Raw genomic sequence first — 25,565 nt, forward strand, 5'->3', positions numbered from 1 at the left:
TCGTTAATGTGATAAACAGATTTGTTTCTTTACACCCCATGTATGGAACGATCTACAGAGTTCCCTACAACTGGATGTACTGGTGCCTCTCGGCAGTTCAAATTGTTGGTTGGGGACATCTTTGCTGAGGAATGTCAATGTGTTTCTTGAGTGTGTTTGTAATTTTGTATATTTGTATTATATTGTATTTTGACATTTGAGTACATGCTGAGCCAAGAGACCTTGGTTTCAATGGTGACTCCCTGTTAAAAAAGGTCAAATAAATAAGTGACTTGGCTATACATGGTAATTACAGATAAGGTATACACATCAATGGATACATTTGGATAATAACACCACAAAGTACTGTGACTACATCTGTGCAACTCAAATGTGACCAGATACTTTGTTTCTTGGTAGGTATTTGCAAAAACAGTAACACGAGAATTTAAAAGGGACATCTAATTGGAACAGCATAACAAAAAATCTCAATAAAAACACAGAACTGATGCTACTGCCATGACAAAAGGTGGTGCCTAGAGATCCAGACAGTAGCTTGGCCGTGCAGAGTGCCTTTTTAAGGAGTCCCCTAGGCAGCTTGAAAAACAACTAGGGGCTCTCCTTTAGGGGCCGGGTTCTCTGGTGTTCTATCTTCTCTTCCATCCCCTCCATCCCTCCCAGATACAAAAGCAGAAACCATAGACAACTCCTTTGCGCTGCCCCTTTATTTTCTCTCTCTAAATAAGGCAGCCTTATCAGAGTTCCTGTCATTTCAGCCCCATTCCCAAACATCCCCTGCTCCGCTATGGCAGTGGGGAGCAGCAGGCCTGCACATTCTTTTCCCTTGTATGGGTAAACGCCTGAGCTGGGCCAGCTCTGTTTGGGACAGCCGGGACAGGCGATTGGCCAGGGGAGGAGTGGGAGGGGCCGGTTAGCAGACTGATGCTTTAAACAAACTTTTCAGCAGAGCTGCCTGCTTCCCTTCCAACTAAACAGTGAGACCCAGACAAAGAGCTAGGAGGACTCCTGAAACAACTACTATTCCCTTGAAGCCAAGGTAAGATACGTTTGTTCTTCCATTTTGCCTTCTGTTTTAATGTTGTTTAGTTGAGAGGGATTTATGTTGGGATTAGATTTGTGGCACTTTAACACATTAGCCAGAGTTGTATGGGAAACTGTCAACAGTGGTAAGAGCTGGGCTAAAGGTGGGGGTGGGATAGGGTTTCTGAGTTCACCTTGTATGCCAAAAGTAACCGGTCATAGGTTTAGGGTCATCTGGAGTAGCGTCTCATCATGCTGGTGCTCTGTAAGTCCCCACAACTTGTGGAAGGAAGGCTTTACTAATGTACTCCCATCATCACACCAGATTAGACAGTGGAATTTCACCACTCTGTGACCCACATAAACTCAGTCTCACTTCTAATCTAAAGCCTGTCATGTTTAGCTGTTTTCAGACAAGAGGTTGGTTAGGTTTGTTGGACTGTGTTGAGTTGTGAAACGACCCCAGTGCTGATCCCTCGGTAGTAGTAGTGACCTGTGGTGAGAGGTTAGGTGGTCAGGTCAAGACTGAGTGATTGACTGTCTGGTGACTAACAGTCTGAGTGACTGTACGTGTCTGCAACACAGAGGGGAGGGATACATAGAGTGCATTGGGCAAGGATGAGGTACACCAATAAACAGTTATCAGAGAATAGCACAACACACAAACCAATGATTAAGTTGATCCTGAAACGTTTTCAACACCTCATCGGTGAGTCAGACAGTCGAGAGTGCTGAGGAATTCAATAGATTTCAGAAGCAGTGAGGTCATTTGGGCGTAGAAATCCACTTGAATGTTACACACAAAGGTTGGCAAACACAGGTTTCCAAGGTGGCTTCAGACTGAAGAGATTTAGTTAGTTGGGATTAGATGAGGGGGTTTGGACTAGACTAATTGATCCATTTTAACAGTTGTGCTAGCCGTCACAACAAGGGGATAGGGATCTCGTTGTCCCTTGCCCTCTGGAGTCACACAAGAATGTGAAAGATAACGGGAACATTCCAGAATTCCACCGATGAACGTTTACAGGAAGTCAGTTAACTTGGACCTGAAAGTCACGTCTTCTAACAATCTCATTTTTGAACAGCCCCCTTTGTCATAGTGGTGTGTTATAAAGCTCTGGAAAAGAGGACTGTGAGAACTTCTGAGAAGAAACAATTGCCCCCTGGCCCAAAATCCTAATCATCTTCGAATTCCTTCATCCTCTCAAAAGGAGCTGGACAATGTTTTGTTTTGGGCTTCCTCACGTAGCAACAGGGAGAATTAGCAAACTTTCACACTCCCTCAGATCTCTGTTACCTCTGACGGCAAGCAGAGAGACCGAAACAGAGTAAAGTAACCAAACCTAATTAAAACAAACAAGCAACTGCTTGGAGTGCAATGCTGTGTGATTGTCGACTTTGTTAGTGAGGGCATAAGGTGCAAGTTTTTACACACAGGCCTGTTTACTTCTACTGGGTCATATACAGTTGGCTGGCTGATAGCAGTAAGGATGCTTTGCATTGGAGATCTTGACCAGGTTGAAATGTGGTTACATATTACAGAGCACCGTCTGTTATTGCAGGTTGATCCAATTGGGAAAATGACTGTCCCTTTGTACCAGAGAGAGGCAGAGAGGGGGAGAGAGAGAGATAGCAATAAAGGACAGTGAAGATAGGCAAACGACGAGCCTTAGCAAACATAGCCTTCCTTGGAAGTCTGAGTATTGCCTCTGAAACCAACTTTGGAGAAATATTCTAACCACTCGTGGCTTATGAACTGGAAACAGTTACTTGTAACTAGAAGGTTCTGTAGAAACAAGTAATGCAATATGTTTACCTGTCCGCCTTCATATGTTCCAGTTGTTCCGTGTTAACAACCTCATCAAGTCAATGTCCAGAGCGGAGTTGCCCGCAACATATGAAGGTGGACTGGTAGACATATTACGTAACTTGTTTCTGCAGAACCCTCAAGTTACAAGTAACCGTGTTAACAAGTAGGGGTGAAACAGTAGATTTTTGTTTATAATACCTGAATTTGGACGATAAGAACGCTCATTTTAGTTGAAGTTTTATAACGTTCTCCTATTTGTTCTTTTGCCTAAACACAATCACTATTTAGTGTTCTACCATTCTACAACCTGCTATCACACGCACACACGTTGTTCCAATCTACCCCTCAAAAAAGGCTTGCTAAATGACAGTATTTGCAGTGCATTCCGAAAGTATCAGACCCCTTGACTTTTTCCACTTTGTTACAGCCTTATTCTAAAATAGATTACATCATTTTCCCCCTCAATCTACACACAATACCCCACGACAAACCCAAAACAGGTTTTTATACATTTTTTACACAAAACAAATGAAATTTTACATTTAAATAAGTATTCAGACTCTTTACTCAGTACTTTGTTGAAGCACCTTTGGCAGCGATTACAGCATCGACTCTTCTTGGGTATGATGCTACAAGCTTGGCACACCTGTATTTGGGGAGTTATTCCCATTCTTCTCTGCAGATCCTCTCAAGCACTGTCAGGTTGTATGGGGAGCATTGCTGCAGATGTTCGATTGGGTTCAAGTCCGGGCTCTGGCTGGGGTACTCAAGAACATTCAGAGATTTGTCACGAAGCCACTCCTGCGTTGTCTTGGCTGTGTGCTTAGGGTCATTGTCCTGTTAGGTGAACATTCACCCCATTCTGAGGTTCTGAGCGCTCTGGGGCAGGTTTTCAGCAAGGATCACTCTGTACTGCTACATTCATCTTTCCCTCAATACTAACTAGTCCCCCAGTCCCTGCCACTGAAAAACATCCCCACATTGTGATGCTGCCACCATCATGCTTCACCGTAGGGATGGTGCCAGGTTTCCTCAAGAACATGAGGCTTGGCATTCAGGCCAAAGAATCCTGTTTCCATTGGTCTGAGTCTAAGTACCCTTTGGCAAATTCCAAGTGGGCTGTCATGTGTCTTTTCCTGAGGAGTGGCTTCTGTCTGGCCACTCTACCATAAAGGCCTGATTGGTGGAGTGCTACAGAGATGCGAGAACCTTCCAGAAGGACAACCATCTCCACGTAGGAACTCTGGAGCTCTGTCAGTGATCAGGTTCTTGGTCACCTCCCTGCCCAAGTCTCTTCTCCCCCCTTTTGCTCAGTTTGGCCAGGTGGCTAGCTCTAGGAAGAGTCTTGGTGGTTCCAAACTTCTTCCATTTAAGAATGATGGCGGCCTCTGTGGACCTTCAATGCTGCAGAAACTTTTCAGTACCCTTCCCCAGATCTGTGCCTCGACGTAATCCTGTCTTGGAGCTCTAAGGACAATTCCTTCGACCACATGGCTTGGTTTTTGCTCTGACATACAATGTTGACTGTACGACCTTATATAGACAGGTGTGTGCCTTTCCAAATAATGTCCAATCAATTGAATTTACCACAGGTGGACTCCAATCAAGTTGTAAAAATATCTAAAGGATGATCAATGGAAAATTGAGCTTAATTTTGAGTCTCATAGCAAAGGGTCTGAATAATTATGTAAATAAGGTAACGGTTGTTGTTTTTTGCTACAATTTCTAAAAACCTGTTTTCGCTTTGGCATTATTGGGGGGTATTGTGTGTAGATTATTTTTTAAATCCATTTTAGAATAAAGCTGTAACATAAAAAAATGTGGACAAAGGGAAGGGGTCTGATTACTTTCCAAATGAACTGTATATCTCCTGTACTTAATGCCAGTAGAGAGAGAAACAATAGATACTCCATCAGTCACTGATTCAAATCCAACATATTTCTTTAATTACCTGTTCCTTCCTGCATGGCATTGGCTCTCTCATAATCAGCATTCTGAAGTGCCACCGCCCAGCAGCACTATCATCTCCTGTACACACTTCCACAATGATGCACACTGAGCCCCGCGTGTGAGTGACAGGTCTAAATTTGGCCCGTTCTCCAGGAAAGCAGGTGGCCGTCTTTTGTCATCTTGACACTGTTCACTGCAGGTGACTCTTTAGGCGTAGCACCACCGGTGTCTTCAGTGCATTGTGAGAGAAAGTATGATTTGGAGGTTGATGGCATGATCTTTCTCACAAATGCAGAGAAACTGAAGTTGGTAGAGATGCACGACATATCAGTGAACATAACGGAATCGGACGATATTAGCTAAAAATGCCAACGTCAGTATCGACCCGATGTATAGTTTAACGCCGATGTTAAAAACTGATGTCAAAGCTACCGTGCATACCTATATAATGTAGGTCCATGCCATAATGACGCAACATAATATTTTGCGCAACACTAACCTAAACTAGCCCACAATGTCTGCTTTCTGGATTGAGCAGTCAACAAGTTGAGCCGTCATTTGAAAAAGAACATTTCAGCGAGACAACTCGAAAGCGAAGATAACAGACAGATCACCAACCATTTCGAATCCCACCGTAACTTCTCCACGATGCAATCTGGTTTCCGAGCTGGTCATGGGTGCACCTCAGCCACGCTCAAGGTCCTAAACAATATCATAACCGCCATCGATAAAAGACAGTACTGTGCAGCCGTCTTCATCAACCTGGCCAAGGCTTTCGACTCTGTCAATCACCACATTCTTATCGGCAGACTCAATAGCCTTGGTTTCTCAAATGACTGCCTCGCCTGGTTCACCAACTACTTCTCGGAGTTCATTGTGTCAAATCAGAGGGCCTGTTGTCCAGACCTCTGGCAGTCTATGGGGGTGTCACAGGGTTCAATTCTCGGGCCGACTCTTTCCTCTGTATATATCAATGATGTCACTCTTGCTGCTGGTGATTCTCTGATCCACCTCTACGCAGACGACACCGTTCTGTATACATCTGGCCCTTCTTTGGACACTGTGTTAACAAACATCCAAACGAGCTTCGATGCCATACAACACTCCTTGTAAAACTAAATGCATGCTCTTCAACCGATTGCTGCCTGCACCCGACCGACCAGCATCACTACTCTGGACGGTTCTGACTTAGAATATGTGGACAACTACAAATACCAAGGTGTCTGGTTAGACTGTAAACTCTCCTTCCAGACTCACATTAAGCATCTCCAATCCAAAATGATATCTAGAATTTGCTTCCTATTTCGCAGCAAAGCCTCCTTCACTCATGCTGCCAAACATACCCTCGTAAAACTGACTATTCTACCGATCCTTGACTTCGGCGATGTCATTTACAAAATGGCCTCCAACACTCTGCAAATTGGATGTAGTCTATCACAGTGCCATCCGTTTTGTCACCAAAGCCCCATATACTACCCACCATTGCGACCTGTACGCTCTCGTTGGCTGGTCCTCGCTACATATTCGTTGCCAAACCCACTAGCTCCAGGTCATCTATAGGTTTTTGCTAGGTAAAGCCCCGCTCACTGGTCACCATAGCAACACCCACCCGTAGCACTAGCTCAGGCAGGTATATTTCACTGGTCATCCCCAAAGCCAACACCTCCTTTGGCCGCCTTCCAGTTCTCTGCTGCCAATGACTGGTCAGACAGCTGATGTGCTGTGCACTGAAGTCCACAAGCGAAGGGAAGAGGTGAGAGGAAGAGTGCGTAGAGGCGAGAAGGAATTATATAACGATTTGGCTGCTATGAAAGTGAACTGTGTTTGCATGTGATCAGGGGTATATTAATTCCGTCGATTCTGTTGAAAAACGTTTCTTAAACGGAAGCGAACGAAACGGAGATAAACATACCTGAATTTGTCCAATAGAAACTCTCATTTGCAACTGTTGGACTAATGATTACACCCTAGGTCAGCTAGACACAGGCAAGATTGTGCAAGGCGGTATTGAATGTGTCAAAGTCTGTCACCTTGATTACTCAAATTTCTCTCAACTGTGCACCTATGTTGTAAACGTTCAGTCATAGGCTAGGTTGTAGCAACCTCATGATGGTTATAGGGAGAATTTGAGTGTCATGTAGTAAGTAGCCTAAACCTATTCTATTTACATTGAGCTGGGTGAATGGAATATGAATGACAGTCATCCAATATGCTCTAATAGAAATAAGGTCATGCTTCTAAACGGCACTGACCGTCACTAACTTATGTATGATCATTTAAAATGCACATCGTAATGACACCGACTGATTTAGTCTTGTAAAGAGTCACTGTCTACATTTTCACTTTATATACTCTTGTTGAGTGCCAAGCTTTATCCAAGAGCATTTTTCTCTAATTATTTTTTGGGACATTCCCCTTCGACAATATGCAAGTCTCTATCTTTCATCTGACTAACTATCCATGTCCTATTCTGCAACCCGTAGGCCAATCCAACCGCCACCATGTCGAGCAAACGCGCAAAGGGGAAGACCACCAAGAAGCGCCCCCAGAGAGCCACGTCCAACGTGTTCGCCATGTTTGACCAGTCTCAGATCCAGGAGTTCAAGGAGGCTTTCAACATGATCGACCAGAACCGAGATGGCTTCATCGACAAGGAGGATCTGCACGACATGCTGGCCTCACTAGGTAAGACACGGGCCAAAGGGGAACCCATTGGAAACTGTTGTTAGAGGGTTGACTATATTCTAAACATCTCTTTTTCAGGACCCTGTCTTTCAAAGATAATTCATAAAAATCCAAATAACTTCACAAATCCTAATTAAAAAGGGTTTAAACACTGTTTCCCATGCTTGTTCAATGAACCATAAACAATTAATGAACATGCACCTGTGGAACGGTCGTTAAGACACTAACAGCTTACAGAGGGTAGGCAATTAAGGTAACAGTTATGAAAACTTAGGACACTAAAGAGACTTTTCTACTGACTGAAAAACACCAAAAGAAAGATGCCCAGGGTCCCTGCTCATCTGCGTGAACGTGTGGTGTGTCACAGCATCATCAGACTGAGCTTACTGTCATTGCAGGCAATCATAACGCTGTGCGTTACAGGGAAAACATCCCCCTCCCTCATGTGGTACCCTTCCTTCAGGCTTATCCTGACATGACCGTCCAGCATGACAATTCCACCAGCCATACTGCTCGTTCTGTGCGTGATTTCCTGCAAGACAGGAATGTCAGTGTTCTGCCATGGCCAGCGAAGAGCCCGGATCTCAATCCCATTGAGGTCTAGGACCGTTTGGATTGGAGGGTGAGGGCTAGGGCCATTCCCCCCCAGAAATGTCTGGGAACTTGCAGGTGCCTTGGTGGGAGAGTGTGGTAACATCTCACAGCAAGAACTGGCAAATCTGGTGCAGTCCATGAGGAGATGCAGCTGGTGGCCACACCAGTTACTGACTGTTACTTTTGATTTTGGCCCCCTTTGTTCAGGGACACATTATTCAATTTCTGTTAGTCACATGTCTGTGGAACTGTTTCAGCTTATGTCTCAGTTGTTGTATCTTGTTATGTTCATACAAATATTTACATATTTTAAGTTTGCTGAAAATAAACGCAGTTGACAGTGAGAGGATGTTTCTTTTTTTGCTGAGTTTATATACAAGGCCTAAGCATTCAACTCATGAGTTGAAAATCAAATTGGCCACACCCCACACAATGTTGTGTTTGAGTGACAGGAAGTAGAATTTAATTCAGTGCAATTAAAAGAAATTCCACTCAGTCATAGAACATGAGTTTCATTGAATCTGTATTGCAACAGAAATGCATTTCCCAGCTAAACACTAGTATACTGTAAAATAGAGATAACAATAAGCAGGCAGATCAATAATAACATTTAACCATAATTTACCAAAAAACAAAGCCTGACCTAATTAATCAATGGCTACTGTTGAACAAAATTCAGATTTGACTACTTAAAGACATGCTCCAGAACTTTGGCGATATCTAAGTATTTTTTAAACCTTCCGCTTTGGGCTGGATGTGTCAATGTGTAGTTCATACATGAATATTCTATGAGCAGAATAACTGTCTTACCTAGTTTGAAAGCAACTGTTTTTCTGTAAACTGTGCAGCGCCATTTTCCCCCACATACGGTTGGCCAGCCCCCTAGAAATTTGAGTTCAGCCCCTCGCCATATGAGTGACAGCTAGCAAGAGGAACATCATGCACCCACAGCAGAGCGAGAGCAACGATGTGGTGCGCATATTTGCACAGTGTGAAATAGTCCGCCATTTTCGGGAACCACTTTTGGCTAGTGAAGCTACTTTCAGAACTACCGGCTAAAAAGTATTCAAAAGACCGGAGAAGCGCTGAAATGTTGACCATGGTGTGTGTGTTTTGTTGTGTTCCTCAGGTAAGAACCCATCTGATGAGTACCTGGAGGGGATGATGGCTGAGGCGCCGGGGCCCATCAACTTCACCATGTTCCTCACTATGTTTGGAGAGCGCCTCAACGGCACCGACCCCGAGGACGTCATCCGCAATGCCTTCGCCTGCTTCGATGAGGAGGGCTCTGGTGAGACACACAAACACAAGCACACACAAACACTCTCCAATGTCAACCCCTAGCCTCCACCATAACAACAACATCAAACGCTAAAAAGGAAAAACAAATGGGAAAATTATAGGAATTTAATGATCCACAGATATGCATCAGTCCCCGGTTCATATGTTTAAAGTTGAACTATGCAGAAAATTCTCCACCTTTTCCTGGTTGCTAAAAATCTAATTTCAGTTTATGTAACAAAATAAGCTAGTCTAATGTAGAGAATCGTTGTACCTAAACTGCTGTGAAATATATTTTCCATAACCAAAAATATTGTTTCAGCTGTTTGAAGCTGGTGTACAAAACCAAAAGTAAAAGAAGCAAAAACAAAACTTAAGAACCAGAAGCATAGAAATAGTGCACATATAACAGATCTACTGCTTCTTAGACTTGCTTTCAAGTAGGATGACAGATCAATAACTGACATTTCTATGTTAATTTGGTCAGCTCACCCAAAAAGTTAGATATTGCTACTTTCAAAGGCCCACCTCAGAGGAAGTTGCTGCAACTATTGAGTAATTCCTGTCGGTTGAAAAACATTATTTCAGTATGTTATTTCATTATGTCACGCTGTATAATGATAGGAGACAAGCGCAGGAATACATAGCAGGGGGTTTTATTTTCTCCACCCAAACAAAGAGCGAGGTATAAACCTCTAAATAATACACGGGACGAGACCCGTAGAAAATAGTGCACAGTAACACGTAGCATGGAAGCCGATACAACAGCACAGGTGCTCACAAGACCAACGGACATGGTAACAATAACCAACAAGGACAATGGGGACCAGAGGGCTCATATATAACATACTAATCAGGGGGAATGGGAACCAGGTGTGCATAATGAGACAAGACAGTCCGGGGTTGGTGGTAATGAATCCAGTTCAGTGACGCCTAGAAGGCCGGTGACGTAGACCTCCGGAGCTGGTGAACGGAATGAGCAGCAGTACCGGGGATCAGTGACACTACCAGCCTACCTGTCAAGAGATGAGTCTCAGCTAAACCGTGCCTATATAAGCTGTTGATAGCTATGTATCAATGCATTATCTAAATTGCGGCCGCAAATCCATCATAGACATAGAAAGAATATTGCTGGTAATATGGATAAAGTACTGAACGGTTCTTCTTCTTTAAAGTTTTATGGCAGACTACACCTATTGGTGTATTGCCCCGCCTACTGTACAGGGTATTGAAATAAAACAAAAATAATATATTCAATTGCGGGAAGGGATAATACAAAAATAAATCAAAATAACCATCCCACTCCTTCAGTCGCATTCAAATCACAACCCTACTCAGGCTCAGGTGCCTGTGAGGACGGAGCATTCACCGAAAAAAGTAACCAAAAAACGCTCAGCAGCACTCACAATGATGCTTATCTTCTCTGTGCAGTTGATAACCAAAGTAATAAATGCTACAAAGTCCACTTTCTTAACATGCAACATGTCAGGATCCCTCTGTTGACAAGGAACATCATCTTGTGTCTCTACTCCAACTACCATTTCTTATTGAACTTCACGCCTTTCTTCCATTCTTCTCAATGCCACCGGATAGGAGAAATTCAAGACAGACCTTATTCTTGCCACCTCTGTCTCCTTCACCCTAACAGGACACTTCAGAAATTCGGGTGCATGTTCACCACCACATTTGCAGCATTTAGGCTCAGCTGGCATATAATACTCCTCCTGTCTACATACTAGAGGTCGACCGATTAATCGGAATGGAAATCCGCATTTTTGGATCATGGCCGATTACATTGCACTCCACAAGGAGACTGCGTGGCAGGCTGACTACTTGTTATGCGAGTGCAGCAAGGAGCCAAGGTAAGGTGCTAGCTAGCATTAAACTTATCTTATAAAAAACAATCAATCTTAACATAATCACTAGTTAACTACACATGGTTGATGATATTACTAGTTTATCTAGCTTGTCCTGCGTTGCATATAAACGATGCGGTGCCTGTTCATTTATCATTGAATCATAGCCTACTTCGCCAAACGGGTGATTTAACAAGCGCATTAGCTAAAAAAGCACTGTCGTTGCACCAATGTGTACCTAACCATAAACATTAACGCCTTTCTTAAAATCAATACACACATATATATTTTTAAACCTGCATATTTAGTTAATGTTGCCTGCTAACATGAATTTATTTTAACTAGGGAAATTGAGTCACTTCTCTTGCAACAGAGTCAGGGTATATGCAGAAGTTTGGGCTGCCTGGCTCGTTGCAAACTGTGTGAAGACTATTTCTTCCTAACAAAGACAGCCAACTTCGCCAAACGGGGGAAATATGCACGAATGTACCTGACCATAAACATCAATGCCTTTCTTAAAATCAATACACAGAAGTATATATTTTTTAAACCTGCATATTTAGTTAAAAGAAATCCAGGTTAGCAGGCAATATCAAATTAGGGAAATTGTGTCACTTCTCTTGCGTTCATTGCATACAGTCAGGGTATATGGAACCGTTTAGGCCGCCTGGCTTGTTGCAAACGAATGTCAGAATTTTACGTAATTATGACATAACATTGAAGGTTGTGCAATGTAACAGGACTTTTTAGACTTATGGATGCCACCCATTAGATAAGATACAGACTGGTTCTGTATTTCACTGAAAGAATAAACATTTTGTTTTCGAAATGATAGTTTCCGGATATGAACATATTAATGACCTAAGGCTCATATTTCTGTGTGTTATTATGTTATAATTAAGTCTATGATTTGATAGAGCAGTCTGACTGAGCGGTGGTAGGCAGCAGCAGGCTCGTAAGCATTCATTCAAACAGCACTTTAGTGCATTTGCCAGCAGCTCTTCACTGTGCTTCAAGCATTGAGCTGTTTATGACTTCAAGCCTATCAACTCCTGAGATTAGGCTGGTGTAACCGATGTGAAATGGATAGCTAGTTAGCGGGGTGCGCGCTAATAGCGTTCCAATCGGTGATGTCACTCGCTCGGAGACCTTGAAGTAGTTGTTCTCCTTGCTCTGCAAGGGCCGCGGCTTTTGTGGAGCGATGGATAACGATGCTTCGAGGGTGGCTGTTGTCAATGTGTTCCTGGTTTGAGCCCAGGTAGGGGCGAGGAGAGGGACGGAAGCTATACTGTTACACTGGCAATACTAAAGTGCCTGTAAGAACATCCAATAGTCAAAGGTATATGAAATACAAATGGTTTAGAGAGAAATAGTCCTATAATTCCTACAACCTAAAACTTCTTACCTTGGAATGTTGAAGTCTCATGTTAAAAGGAACCACCAGCTTTCATATGATCTCATGTTCTGAGCAAATAAATAAATAAAGTAAGGAACTTAAACGTTAGCTTTTTATATGGCACATATCGCACTTTTACTTTCTTCTCCAACACTTTGTTTTTGCATTATTTAAACCAAATTGAACATTTTTCATTATTTATTTGAGGCTTAATTGATTTTGATGTATTATATTAAGTTAAAATAAAAGTGTTTATTCAGTATTGTTGTAATTGTCATTATTACAAATAAATAAATAAAAATTGACCGATTTTGATCGGTATCGGCTTTTTCTGGTCCTCATGACCAAATCTGTTACATGCATCACACTGCATGGATTTGGGCACAAAGGCTCACGAGCGATGGTGTGGCAATGACTAAAATACAGTAGAATAGAATGAAATGAGTAAAGCAGTATGTAAACATTATTAAAGTGACCAGTGATTCCATGTCTATGTATATAGGGCAGCAGCCTCTAAGGTGCAGGGTCGAGTAACCGGGTGGTAGCCGGCTAGTGATGTCAATTTAACAGGCTGATGGCCTTGAGATAGAAGCTGTCTCTCAGTCCCAGCTTGGATGCACCTGAAATGACCTCGCCTTCTGGATGGTAGCGGGGTTTGAGGGGCCAAGACAAATTTGTTCAGCCTCCTGAGGTTGTCTGTGTGTGTGGGCCATTTCAGATTGTCACTGATGTGTATGCCGAGGAACTTGAAGCTTCCCACCTTCTCCACTGCGGTCCCGTAGATGTGGATAGGGGCGTGCTCCCTCTGTTGTTTTCTGAAGTCCACGATCAGCTCCTTCATTTTGTCGAGGGAGAGGTTATTTTCCTGGCACTACTCCGCCAGGGCCCTCACCACCTCCCTGTAGGCTGTCTCATCATTGTTTGTTAATCAGGCCTACTACTGTTGTGTCGTTTGCAAACTTGATGATTGAGTTGGAGGCGTGTGGCCATGCAGTCATGGGTGAACAGGGAAGACGGGAGGGGGCTGAGCATGCACCCTTGTGGGGCACCTGTGTTGAGGATCAGAGAAGTGGAGGTGTTGTTTCCTATCTTCACCACCTTGGAGCGGCCCGTCAGGAAGTCCAGGACCCAGTTGCACAGGGTGGGGTTCAGACCCAGGGCCCGAGCTTAATGATGAGCTTGGAGGGTACTATGGTGTTGAAGGCTGAGCTGCAGTCAATGACCAGCATTCTGACATAAGGTATTCCTCTTGTCCAGATGGGATAGGGCACAGTGCAGTACGATGGCGATTGCGTCATCTGTGGATCTATTGGGGCGGTATGCAAATTGAAGTGGGTCTAGGGCGTCAGGTAAGGTAGAGGTGATATGATCCTTGACTAGTCTCTCGAAGCACTTCAAGACGACAGAAGTGAGTGCTACGGGGTGATAGTAATTTAGTTCAGTTCCCTTTGCTTTCTTGGTTACAGACACAATGGTGGACATCTTGAAGCAAGTGGGGACAGCAGACTGGGATAGGGAGAGATATGCAACTATATGTCTGTAAACATTCCAGACAGCTGGTCTGCGCATGCTCTGAGGACGCTGCTAGGGATTCTGTCTGGACCGGCAACCTTGCGCGGGTTAACATGCTTAAATGTCTTACTCCTGTCGGCCACGGAGAACGAGAGCCCACAGTCCTTGGGAGCGGGCAGCATTTGATTGCTTTACAGATGGAATAACTACACTTTTTGTATTCAACCATATTCCTAGTCACCTTGCCATGGTTATCAACATCGATCCAAAACCCTTATTCCAACCCCCCCCAAATGATATTCAGAATTAGGTTTGGATTGACTGTTTTCCAAAACCACTTTACTTCTCTTATTTTCTTTTTTCTTTCGCCACTGTAATCCAACTCTTCTCACTGTCATCTCCACATCATCCGATTCAAACAGAACATTCTGCCAGTTTCCCCTAACGCCCCCTATTGAACGCTTTGGAGCGTGTATTGAAGCAAAGTTAGCCTTAAACTTTAGCGGACAAAACCATACATCTTGGGGTGAATGGTCATGTTTGTTTTGTTGTTGCAAACTAGGTCAAAAATAAATTCAATTGGACAAATTATCCAATGGATTATGATAATCTGCTGGTAAAGAAGGGGCGGCACAAAAACATTAGTTTGCACCCCATATTTGAATTTTCTTCATGGTAAACCGGCCAAGTGTAGGGTCGTCCCTAGTTAAGCCACAAAGTCATAAACCCTGTCTATTTCTACATTTTCTCTTAATAAAATCTGATTTGAAACCTAAATCTCACCTTAACCCTAACCTTACCCACAATGCTAAATTTACCCTAACCTTAAATTAAGACAAACGCTTGCTTTTGTTTTCATGAATTTGTAGGATATAGCCAATTTGGACTTTGTGACTTTGTTTTATCTAGTGGAAACCCAAGTGTAGGCTACAGAGAAAAGCTGTTTGGCTCTCAGACGACTTGTGAATTGGAAGAACTTTGCAGCAGGTGTTTCTGATCAATAAACATTGCCATGCTGCAGGGAGGTAACATTTAAATAAAACCCAGCCCTGAAACTAAATGTAGGCTGAAAATGACTTGCATGTCATAGGAAAAGACACAGTCTAAAGGAGACTGCATGTTTCCCATCCAAAACAGCTCGGCAAGGGTTCGGCTGTTCGTGCAGACGACACCAGACATTTCTGAAGTCTACGCCCTTTCGTCGGTGATTGGTCAACTTTATGGATTCTTCAATTAAGTGTTTGTTGTCAATGGGAGATGAATCGTTTTAATGCACATTTTCTAAATTGAGAAATACTGCACCAAACATCTTAGTTAGATGTAAAATTGCGCGACTAAGACCTCAACAAAAACATCAAAATTCATGTCAGATTTATTTATTATTAATTACTGGCTATGGCGTCTCAAGATGGACAAATAGTACTATTCAAATCAAATGGTATTTGTCATATGTGCCGACAGTGAAATGCTTACTTACAAGCCCTTAACCAACAATGCAGTTCAAGAAATAAAGTTAAGAAAATATTAAATAAAACATAATAAAATACCAATAACGAGGCTATATACAGGGGGTACCAGTTCCTGAGTCAATGTGGGGGGGTACAGGTTAGTTGAGGTAATTTGTACAGGTAGAGGTACGGTGACTATGCATCAATAATAAACAGAGAGCAGCATCAGTGTAAAAACAAAGGGGGGGGGTGTCAATGTACTATTGCTGCTTATTTGTCATTTTTCAAGCGAAGGTCTTCTAAGGGATTATGCGAGCGCACACGTTCGTTCGGGTGCGAAGTGGTCACACATTCAGATTTGGCACTTCATGCCAAAATATATCGTACTTTGACTAAAACAATGACTTCTTGACTTCCATCTCTGTGCAACATCATGGGAAACTCAAACTTTGTCCATCCTCTTTTAGCTCGAAAAGTGTGGGAGTTTAAGATACTAGTGTATCGGTCTACAGGAGCCCAAACTGATTTGTTCACTGATGTTTTTAACTAATATTCTTTTATTTCTAAAATAGCTTCCTCTCCGTCAGTTCAGTAGCCCAGGGTTTCCCAAAGTCGGTCCTGAGACCCCCCCCTGGGTGCATGTCTTGGTTTCTGCCCTAGCACTACACAGCTGACTCAAATAATCAAAGCTTGATGATGAATTGGTTATTTGAATCAGCTGTGTAGTGTTAGGGGGGAGTGGGGACGCAACAGTTGATAGGAGTTTCCAATCATTCCGGTTTTATTTAGATGGTTCAGGTTCACCATAAGAAATAGTTTTGGTAGTTTTGTTTTAAAAAGTCAAGGTATTTGGTCATTTGTATATGAACAGGGTGATTTTGGGAAGTTGTACATGGTCACATTCATATATTTTTTTAATGGTGATACTATTTCAAAGTTTCGAGATACGCAAGTCAATATTTCGAGATATTATCTTGGAATTTCTAGATAGTAGAACATACATATAGGAAGGGTATGTGTTTTCATTTGTAGCATTATGTGGTGGTATCCATCTATCCAGCAAACGTGTGGCGAGCTGGCATATTCCCCAACACTTTTGATTGTTTGATAAATAAATATTGACATGAAAATAGGGACAAAGTACTGTTGTTTAGACTGATTTGCCAAGTCGTGCATAATTAATCTGTGCTTCAGTCTGATCAACTGTAGCCTACTGATAACAGCTGCAGTAAGCCTAGAGAAACCTATGAGCTCTGATCCCCTCTGGCAAAGGGAAACAAGTATTTTTTATAGCCGAAGCTATAAAATGTATTTATAGCCTAAAATAGGGCAATTTATATATGTTAAGAGAAAATGTGAACGATCAAATTTGGTTTATATTCAAACTTTGGGTGGCTAGGCTACCTAGACAATAGTGATGACATACTGTGTGAGTAACTTTTTAATTATAGATGCAAAGGCCCACACAACACAACCCTGCCTAAAGCAAACTCTGCTCTGTTAGTTCTATTGTCCATTTAAAAAAAAAAAACGATTAGAAAAAATCTTGTCCCATCATAGCAGATTTATCACTGTCCTACTGTAAGAATATTCCGAAGATAAATACACAACGCAGAGGACGAGAGGTCAATAGAGTACTAACGATCAATGGAAATAGTGTTTTTTTCCTGCAATATCAACGGGCCAGTGACATGGGAGGAATTTCAGTCCGGGACTCATAGCAAGTTCTCATTGGCCCAAATTGTTTATACATTGAATCTGAAATAAGATACTTACATTTACATTTACATTTAAGTCATTTAGCAGACGCTCTTATCCAGAGCGACTTACAAATTGGTGCGTTCACCTTAAGACATCCAGTGGAACAGCCACTTTACAATAGTGCATCTAAATCTTTTAAGGGGGGGTGAGAAGGATTACTTTATCCTATCCTAGGTATTCCTGAAAGAGGTGGGGTTTCAGGTGTCTCCGGAAGGTGGTGATTGACTCCGCTGTCCTGGCGTCGTGAGGGAGTTTGTTCCACCATTGGGGGGCCAGAGCAGCGAACAGTTTTGACTGGGCTGCGCGGGAACTGTACTTCCTCAGTGGTAGGGAGGCGAGCAGGCCAGAGGTGGATGAACGCAGTGCCCTTGTTTGGGTGTAGGGCCTGATCAGAGCCTGGAGGTACTGAGGTGCCGTTCCCCTCACAGCTCCGTAGGCAAGCACCATGGTCTTGTAGCGGATGCGAGCTTCAACTGGAAGCCAGTGGAGAGAGCGGAGGAGCGGGGTGACGTGAGAGAACTTGGGAAGGTTGAACACCAGACGGGCTGCGGCGTTCTGGATGAGTTGTAGGGGTTTAATGGCACAGGCAGGGAGCCCAGCCAACAGCGAGTTGCAGTAATCCAGACGGGAGATGACAAGTGCCTGGATTAGGACCTGCGCTGCTTCCTGTGTGAGGCAGGGTCGTACTCTGCGGATGTTGTAGAGCATGAACCTACAAGAACGGGCCACCGCCTTGATGTTAGTTGAGAACGACAGGGTGTTGTCCAGGATCACGCCAAGGTTCTTAGCGCTCTGGGAGGAGGACACAATGGAGTTGTCAACCGTGATGGCGAGATCATGGAACGGGCAGTCCTTCCCGGGAGGAAGAGCAGCTCCGTCTTGCCGAGGTTCAGCTTGAGGTGGTGATCCGTCATCCACACTGATATGTCTGCCAGACATGCAGAGATGCGATTCGCCACCTGGTCATCAGAAGGGGGAAAGGAGAAGATTAATTGTGTGTCGTCTGCATAGCAATGATAGGAGAGACCATGTGAGGTTATGACAGAGCCAAGTGACTTGGTGTATAGCGAGAATAGGAGAGGGCCTAGAACAGAGCCCTGGGGGACGCCAGTGGTGAGAGCGCGTGGTGAGGAGACAGATTCTCGCCACGCCACCTGGTAGGAGCGACCTGTCAGGTAGGACGCAATCCAAGCGTGGGCCGCGCCGGAGATGCCCAACTCGGAGAGGGTGGAGAGGAGGATCTGATGGTTCACAGTATCGAAGGCTGCCGATAGGTCTAGAAGGATGAGAGCAGAGGAGAGAGAGTTAGCTTTAGCAGTGCGGAGGGCCTCCGTGATACAGAGAAGAGCAGTCTCAGTTGAATGACTAGTCTTGAAACCTGACTGATTTGGATCAAGAAGGTCATTCTGAGAGAGATAGCGGGAGAGCTGGCCAAGGACGGCACGTTCAAGAGTTTTGGAGAGAAAAGAAAGAAGGGATACTGGTCTGTAGTTGTTGACATCGGAGGGATCGAGTGTAGGTTTTTCAGAAGGGGTGCAACTCTCGCTCTCTTGAAGACAGAAGGGACGTAGCCAGCGGTCAGGGATGAGTTGATGAGCGAGGTGAGGTAAGGGAGAAGGTCTCCGGAAATGGTCTGGAGAAGAGAGGAGGGAATAGGGTCAAGCGGGCAGGTTGTTGGGCGGCCGGCCGTCACAAGACGCGAGATTTCATCTGGAGAGAGAGGGGAGAAAGAGGTCAGAGCACAGGGTAGGGCAGTGTGAGCAGAACCAGCGGTGTCGTTTGACTTAGCAACGAGGATCGGATGTCGTCGACCTTCTTTTCAAAATGGTTGACGAAGTCATCTGCAGAGAGGGAGGGGGGGAGGATTCAGGAGGGAGGAGAAGGTGGCAAAGAGCTTCCTAGGGTTAGAGGCAGATGCTTGGACTTTAGAGTGGTAGAAAGTGGCTTTAGCAGCAGAGACAGAAGAGGAAAATGAAGAGAGGAGGGAGTGAAAGGATGCCAGGTCCGCAGGGAGGCGAGTTTTCCTCCATTTCCGCTCGGCTGCCCGGAGCCCTGTTCTGTGAGCTCGCAATGAGTCGTCGAGCCACGGAGCAGGAGGGGAGGACCGAGCCGGCCTGGAGGATAGGGGACATAGAGAATCAAGGGATGCAGAAAGGGAGGAGAGGAGGGTTGAGGAGGCAGAATCAGGAGATAGGTTGGAGAAGGTTTGAGCAGAGGGAAGAGATGATAGGATGGAAGAGGAGAGAGTAGCGGGGGAGAGAGAGCGAAGATTGGGACGGCGCGATACCATCCGAGTAGGGGCAGTGTGGGAAGTGTTGGATGAGAGCAAGAGGGAAAAGGATACAAGGTAGTGGTCGGAGACTTGGAGGGGAGTTGCAGTGAGGTTAGTGGAAGAACAGCATCTAGTAAAGATGAGGTCGAGCGTATTGCCTGCCTTGTGAGTAGAGGGGGAAGGTGAGAGGGTGAGGTCAAAAGAGGAGAGGAGTGGAAAGAAGGAGGCAGAGAGGAATGAGTCAAAGGTAGACGTGGGGAGGTTAAAGTCGCCCAGAACTGTGAGAGGTGAGCCATCCTCAGGAAAGGAGCTTATCAAGGCATCAAGCTCATTGATGAACTCTCCGAGGGAACCTGGAGGGCGATAAATGATAAGGATGTTAAGCTTGAAAGGGCTGGTAACTGTGACAGCATGGAATTCAAAGGAGGCGATAGACAGATGGGTAAGGGGAGAAAGAGAGAATGACCACTTGGGAGAGATGAGGATCCCGGTGCCACCACCCCGCTGACCAGAAGCTCTCGGGGTGTGCGAGAACACGTGGGCGGACGAAGAGAGAGCAGACTTGTTATTTGGCAATTGGCCTCCTTCTCTCACAGGAGAGAATCACTGAGGACAGGGGAGCATGAACATCTACCTCCCCACATGATTTGTTCTCTTTGAATAAACCTATTTTCCTCCCCTTGATTTGCTTTGGAGTCTGTGTTATTGAAGAGTAACATCAACTGCTAATAATGCCATCCAACTAGGGTGCACAGTTTTAGCTGGTTAGGTTAGCCCAGTGGTTCTCAAACCTCTCCTCTGAGACCCCTAGACATTTCACAATTTTGTTTTAGCCCTGAAATAGTTTATCTGATTCACATTAATCAAGGTTAAGTTGATATGTTGAATCAGGTGTGCTAGTTCTGGAATAGATCAAATACATGAACTGTCTGAGGGTCCCCAAGGAGAGGTTTGAGAACCACTGGGTTAGCCTAACAGATTAGGAAATCTCTGGGCCACAGGGAAACAAATCTTGAAATTTCGACTTACGCTGAACAAAAAATATAAACGCAACATGTATGGTGTTGGTCCAATGTTTCCTGAGCTGAAATAAGAGCCCAGAAATGTTCCATTCGCACAAAAATATAATTTCTTTCAAATGTTTACATCCCCGTTAGTGAGCATTTCTCCTTTGCCAAGACTATCCATCCACCTGACAGGGGTGGCATATCAAGAAGCTGATTAAACAGCATGATCATTACACAGGTGCACCTGGTGCTGGGGACAAAAGGCCACTCTAAAATGTGCAGTTTTGTCACACAACGCCACGGATGTCTCAAGTTTTGAAGGGGTGTGCAATTGGCATGCTGACTGCAGGAATGTCCACCAGAGCTGTTATTCAGATAATTGAATGGTCATTTCTATATCATAAGCCGCCTCCAACGTTGTTTTAGAGAATTTGGCAGTACAACAGCAGACCACGTGTAACCATGCCAGCCAAGGATCTCCACACCCGGCTTCTTCACCTGCTGGATCGTCTGAGACCAGCCACCCGGACAGCTGATGAAACTGTGGGTTTGCACAACAGAATAATTTCTGCGCAAACTGTCAGAAACTGTCTCATGAAAGCTCATCTGCGTCCTCACCAGGGTCTTGACCTGACTGCAGTTCAGCACCATAGCCGACTTCAGTGGGCTTATGCTCACCTTTGATGGCCAGTGGCATGCTGGAGAAGTGTGCTCTTCACGGATGAATCCCGGTTTCAACTGTACTGGGGCAGATGGCAGACAGCATATATGTCGTCATGTGGGCGAGCAGTTTGCTGATTCCAATGTTTTTAAGAGTCCCCATGGTGAGGTTATGGTATGGGCAGGCATAAGCTACGGACAACGAACAGAATTGCATTTTATCGATGCCAATTTAAATGCACAGAGTTACCCTGTCGAGATCCTGAGGCCCATTGTCGTGCCATTCATCCGCCTCCATCGTCTCATGTTTCAGCATGATAATGCACTGCCCCATGTCGCAAGGACCTGCACACAAAAATGTCCCAGTTCTTCCATGGCCTGCATATTCAGACATGTCACCCATTGACCATGTTTGAGATACTCTGAATCGACGTGTATGACAGTTCAAAGCCAATATCCAGCAACATCGCACAGAAGAGGAGTGGGACAACATCCCATAGGTCACAATCAACAGCCTGATCAACTCTATGCGAATAAGACCAGCTATAGTCTTTTTCTGATCCAAACCACTCTTATTTTAAGGTATCTGTGACCAATAGATTCATATCTGTATTCCCAGTCATGTGAAATCCATAGATTAGGGCAGTGTTTCCCAAACTCGGTCCTGGGGACCCCAAGGGGTGCACAATTGAGTTTTTGCCCTACACTCTTAGAAAAAAGGTGCTATCTAGAACCTAAAATAGTTATTTGGCTGTCCCCATAGGAGAACCCTTTGAAGAACCCATTTGGTTCCAGGTAGAACCCTTTTGGGTTCCATGTAAAACTCTTGATCTACCTGGAACCAAAAAGGCTTCTCCTAAATGAAGAGCCGAAGAACCCTTTTTGGAAGCCTTATTTCTAAGAGTGTGGCACTACACAGCTGATTCAAATAATCAACTCATCATTAAGCTTTGATTATTTAATCAAATGTGTAGTGCTAGGGCAAAAAATCTAAACGTGCACCCATTGGGGTCCCCGGGAACGAGTTTGGGAAACACTAGAGTAGGGCTGATTTTGATTTCCTCATATGAACTGTAACTCAGTAAAATCGTAGAAATTGTTGCATGTTGCGTTTTTACATGTTTTTTTCAGTGTAGTATCTTAAAATTTGTAGATAGTATCGACATTGAAAAAAAATTTGTCGGGAATGGCCTTCCATACAGATTCACTGATCTGTAAAGGAGAAGCTCTAAGTAAAATTCCAAAAGATCTACCATTCGCTTTTGAGACGGTAAAAATCCCAAACTCATTATATTAATGGCTAAATGACATTTTTTTTTCAATGGCACCGGAGAAAAACACTGCCGTTTTACGTGTCCCCAACCGATTGTTTTTTTGTTCATTTATTTCCGTTGTTTGTAACTATTTTTTTTGGTACTTATTCTGTACATCATGTTGCCGTTACTGTCTCTTATGACCGAAAATAACTTCTGGACATCAGGACTGCGATTACTCACCACGGACTGGCGGAATCCTTTTTTTCCCTTTAATGAGTCTAACGCAAATTATATACTGCTTTCTCGGGAACAGGCCCAGATCCCTTTGATTTGCGTGAAGAGGAGGTGGAGAAAAAGGGGCCCGAGGGCGGGCTGCCTTCTGAGAAGTCGTAGGCGATCAAATAAAACCCCACTTCCTTCCATTCTGCTAGCACACACACACTTCTTAAACTGAGGGCTAATCAATTGTGAGAAGTTATCCCATCAGCAGCGATATTCATTTAAAATGGAAAATGAATTTGTTCATGTAAAAAATGTAGTGCATCGAATCGTATTGAACCGAATCGCATCAATTCCTCCTCCGAATTGTTTCAAAATAAAAACGTATCGTATCCGAGCCCATGTATCTAGATGCTTATTGAACTGCTCATGAAAGGCGAGATGCCCTTCCCTAGAAAATTACAAACCCAATTAGTTTGGTCCAGATGTAGGTTGTGCAAAGTCGTCATTGTAGCCTGGTCTAGATCTGAAGCTAGAGCTGATCAACCCTCCTTAGCACATACCGATCTGGACCACAGGACCAGAGATATACAGGCTACAGCCCATTATCTTGGGAAGAGGCTGAGTCCCAGATCTGTTTTTGCTGTATTACTGGCATGACAATGACAATACTAGGAGTCCGCTAAGTGACACAGGCCCAATAACTCTCCCCTGTTTGCAGGGGTGATCCACGAGGACCACCTGAGGGAGCTGCTGACTACCATGGGTGACCGCTTCACCGACGAGGAGGTGGACGAGCTGTTTCGCGAGGCGCCCATCGACAAGAAGGGCAACTTCAACTACGCCGAGTTCACTCGCATCCTCAAACACGGCGCCAAGGACAAGGACGACATGTAGAGAGACAGGCGACTGCCTCGCGGCCCACACACATACAGTGCTTTCTAGCTGGGATGGACTCCTCTTCAGTGAGTTTTATTGTCTATGGTGATTATCCATTGAGGAGGAGTGTATCTCAGCTAAATGCATCTTAACAAGTCTTTAGTGGCTTCGTCTCCATATGTCATCTCTGTAATTCGTAGTCTCTCATAAATCAGTGCAGATGAAGGAAAGGTGACAAAGTGGTAGGAAGCCATGTTAGACTTATAAGATGCACTGAACACCTTTGTGTGTGTGTGTGTGTGTACTGGCCAAGTTTACCTCTCCTTCTCTCACATCAGCACCAGCACCAGCACTGCCTTTGTAAGAAACTGCGCCTTCTATCCAGGAGCTGTGTTGGAAAACCACATTTTAAAAGGACTATTTTGTTCTATTCATGTAATGTTTTTGACAATCAAAGCAGGTTATAGTTTACCCTCATTGCTTAAATGCTTATTATTCCACCTTTTGTTTGACGTTGCTAGTCGTATCCCCTTGTCAGCTGGTCAGGTCTATTCTAACTATGCCTGCATTGATGCATCAAAATCATTCAAGTTGGAACACTCAACATGAATGTTGCTGAAGGATTGGACATGTTAAAAAAAGAAGAAGCCAGGGGCCACGTTGTGGAGGAAGTCAGCCTTGAAATTGTGTTTTGCCGAGCAAAGTCTTATGCGTTGCCCTTCCAAGGAGGATGAAGAGCAGAAGGAAATGGCTGGGTTGTTTGGGTTGAAATGTTGTGGAAAAGTAGCATGCCTGTAAAGAACCAACGAAGGACCCTTGTTTTAAAAAAAAGAAAGTCATGTGTCCTTTATTCCAAGATGAAGAGTTGTTTCAATGTCCTGCTGCATTCAGTGCAGCAGCTGTATACCTTTTATATTCTGTATTGGAGAAAATAAAAGACATTCCCATACCAAAAGTACCGATTTGATTTCCTCACATTGCAGTTCTGACACCATTTTGACAAGTGATAAAATGAAGTAGTCCACTAGAATGAAACACTGGATCCCACTTGTGAACGGTTTTAGTAAAAAGCGGCAGATAGTGTTTCAAGAGCCACTGAGCCTTTAAGGTCAATAACGTCTAGATATCTAAAAGGGCTGTCGTTCTCTCGTTGTAACGTATACGCTGCTAGTCAGGAAGCAGATGCAAAAGGTGAGTTTAATAAGAATCCTAAAGATAAAAACAGGAGAAGTGTACAGAACGTGAACAAAACCAATACTGATGACTGGGGGATAAATAAAAGGGAGAGAACCAGGGTGATGATGAGGGCCAGGTGTGTGTAACGATTGCCAAGACCGGTAGTTAGTAGACCGGCAACGTAGAGGTGTTTCTGGGTCTGGGTGTTTCAGCAACGGGCGGAGGTGAAACACCCCTTCAATAGATGGAAGGTCTCATCGGCTGCAGGACTCCACAGCCACTTAAGGGGACCACCCTTGAGGTGAGCGGAGCGGCGATGGAGTTGCAGTTATTAAGGAAGCGGCTGTAGAAGTTGGCAAACCACCCCAAAAAAGTTGTAGTCCCTTTATGGTGGTTGGGACTGGTACCTTCCTTTCCTCCATAACCACTCCCTGCGGGCTGATCCGGTATCCCAAGGAGACATCGACCTGATAGAACAGGCACTTCTCCGCTTTGACGTACAGATGGTTCTCCAGGTGGCGCCTCAGGACTACCCGGTCAAGGGCGATGTGATCCTCCAAGGTGGCCAAGTAGATCAGGATGTCATCAATATGCACAACCACCTGGTGCCCGAGCATGTCACAGAACACCTCGTTCCCGAATGCCTGGAACACCGACGGGGCATTGGCTAATCCATAAGGCATCACCAAGAACTCGTAGTGCCCAGACATTGTGCTGAAGGCCGTTTTCCATTCATCCCCCTCTTGGATGCGGTTTAGGCACTCCGCAGGTCCAGTTTAGTAA

General features: G+C 44.3%; 1 protein-coding gene across 1 annotated transcript; it reads left to right on the plus strand.

Annotated features, from left to right (window-relative positions):
• The first annotated feature begins 947 nt into the window (after nucleotides 1-947).
• LOC115142782 (myosin regulatory light polypeptide 9) lies at nucleotides 948-23,706 on the plus strand. The gene is made up of 4 exons (XM_029682512.2): nucleotides 948-1,036; nucleotides 7,264-7,465; nucleotides 9,189-9,350; nucleotides 23,449-23,706. Exons 2-4 carry the CDS (start codon nucleotides 7,282-7,284, stop codon nucleotides 23,622-23,624), a joined length of 522 nt encoding a protein of 173 aa, XP_029538372.1. The 5' UTR covers nucleotides 948-1,036; nucleotides 7,264-7,281; the 3' UTR covers nucleotides 23,625-23,706.
• The last annotated feature ends 1,859 nt before the right edge of the window (nucleotides 23,707-25,565 follow it).

This window comes from Oncorhynchus nerka, linkage group LG15 (genome assembly GCF_034236695.1).
Source record: "Oncorhynchus nerka isolate Pitt River linkage group LG15, Oner_Uvic_2.0, whole genome shotgun sequence".
Lineage (NCBI taxonomy): Eukaryota > Metazoa > Chordata > Actinopteri > Salmoniformes > Salmonidae > Oncorhynchus > Oncorhynchus nerka.

What these genes read in the sequence shown, in the direction of transcription:
- LOC115142782 (XM_029682512.2), top strand. Translation starts at nt 7,282, where the DNA reads ATGTCGAGCAAACGCGCAAAGGGGAAGACCACCAAGAAGCGCCCCCAG. An exon ending in CGACATGCTGGCCTCACTAG is followed by an intron (nt 7,466 to 9,188) that starts GTAAGACACGGG and finishes TGTGTTCCTCAG; the next exon opens with GTAAGAACCCATCTGATGAG. An exon ending in CTTCGATGAGGAGGGCTCTG is followed by an intron (nt 9,351 to 23,448) that starts GTGAGACACACA and finishes CCCTGTTTGCAG; the next exon opens with GGGTGATCCACGAGGACCAC.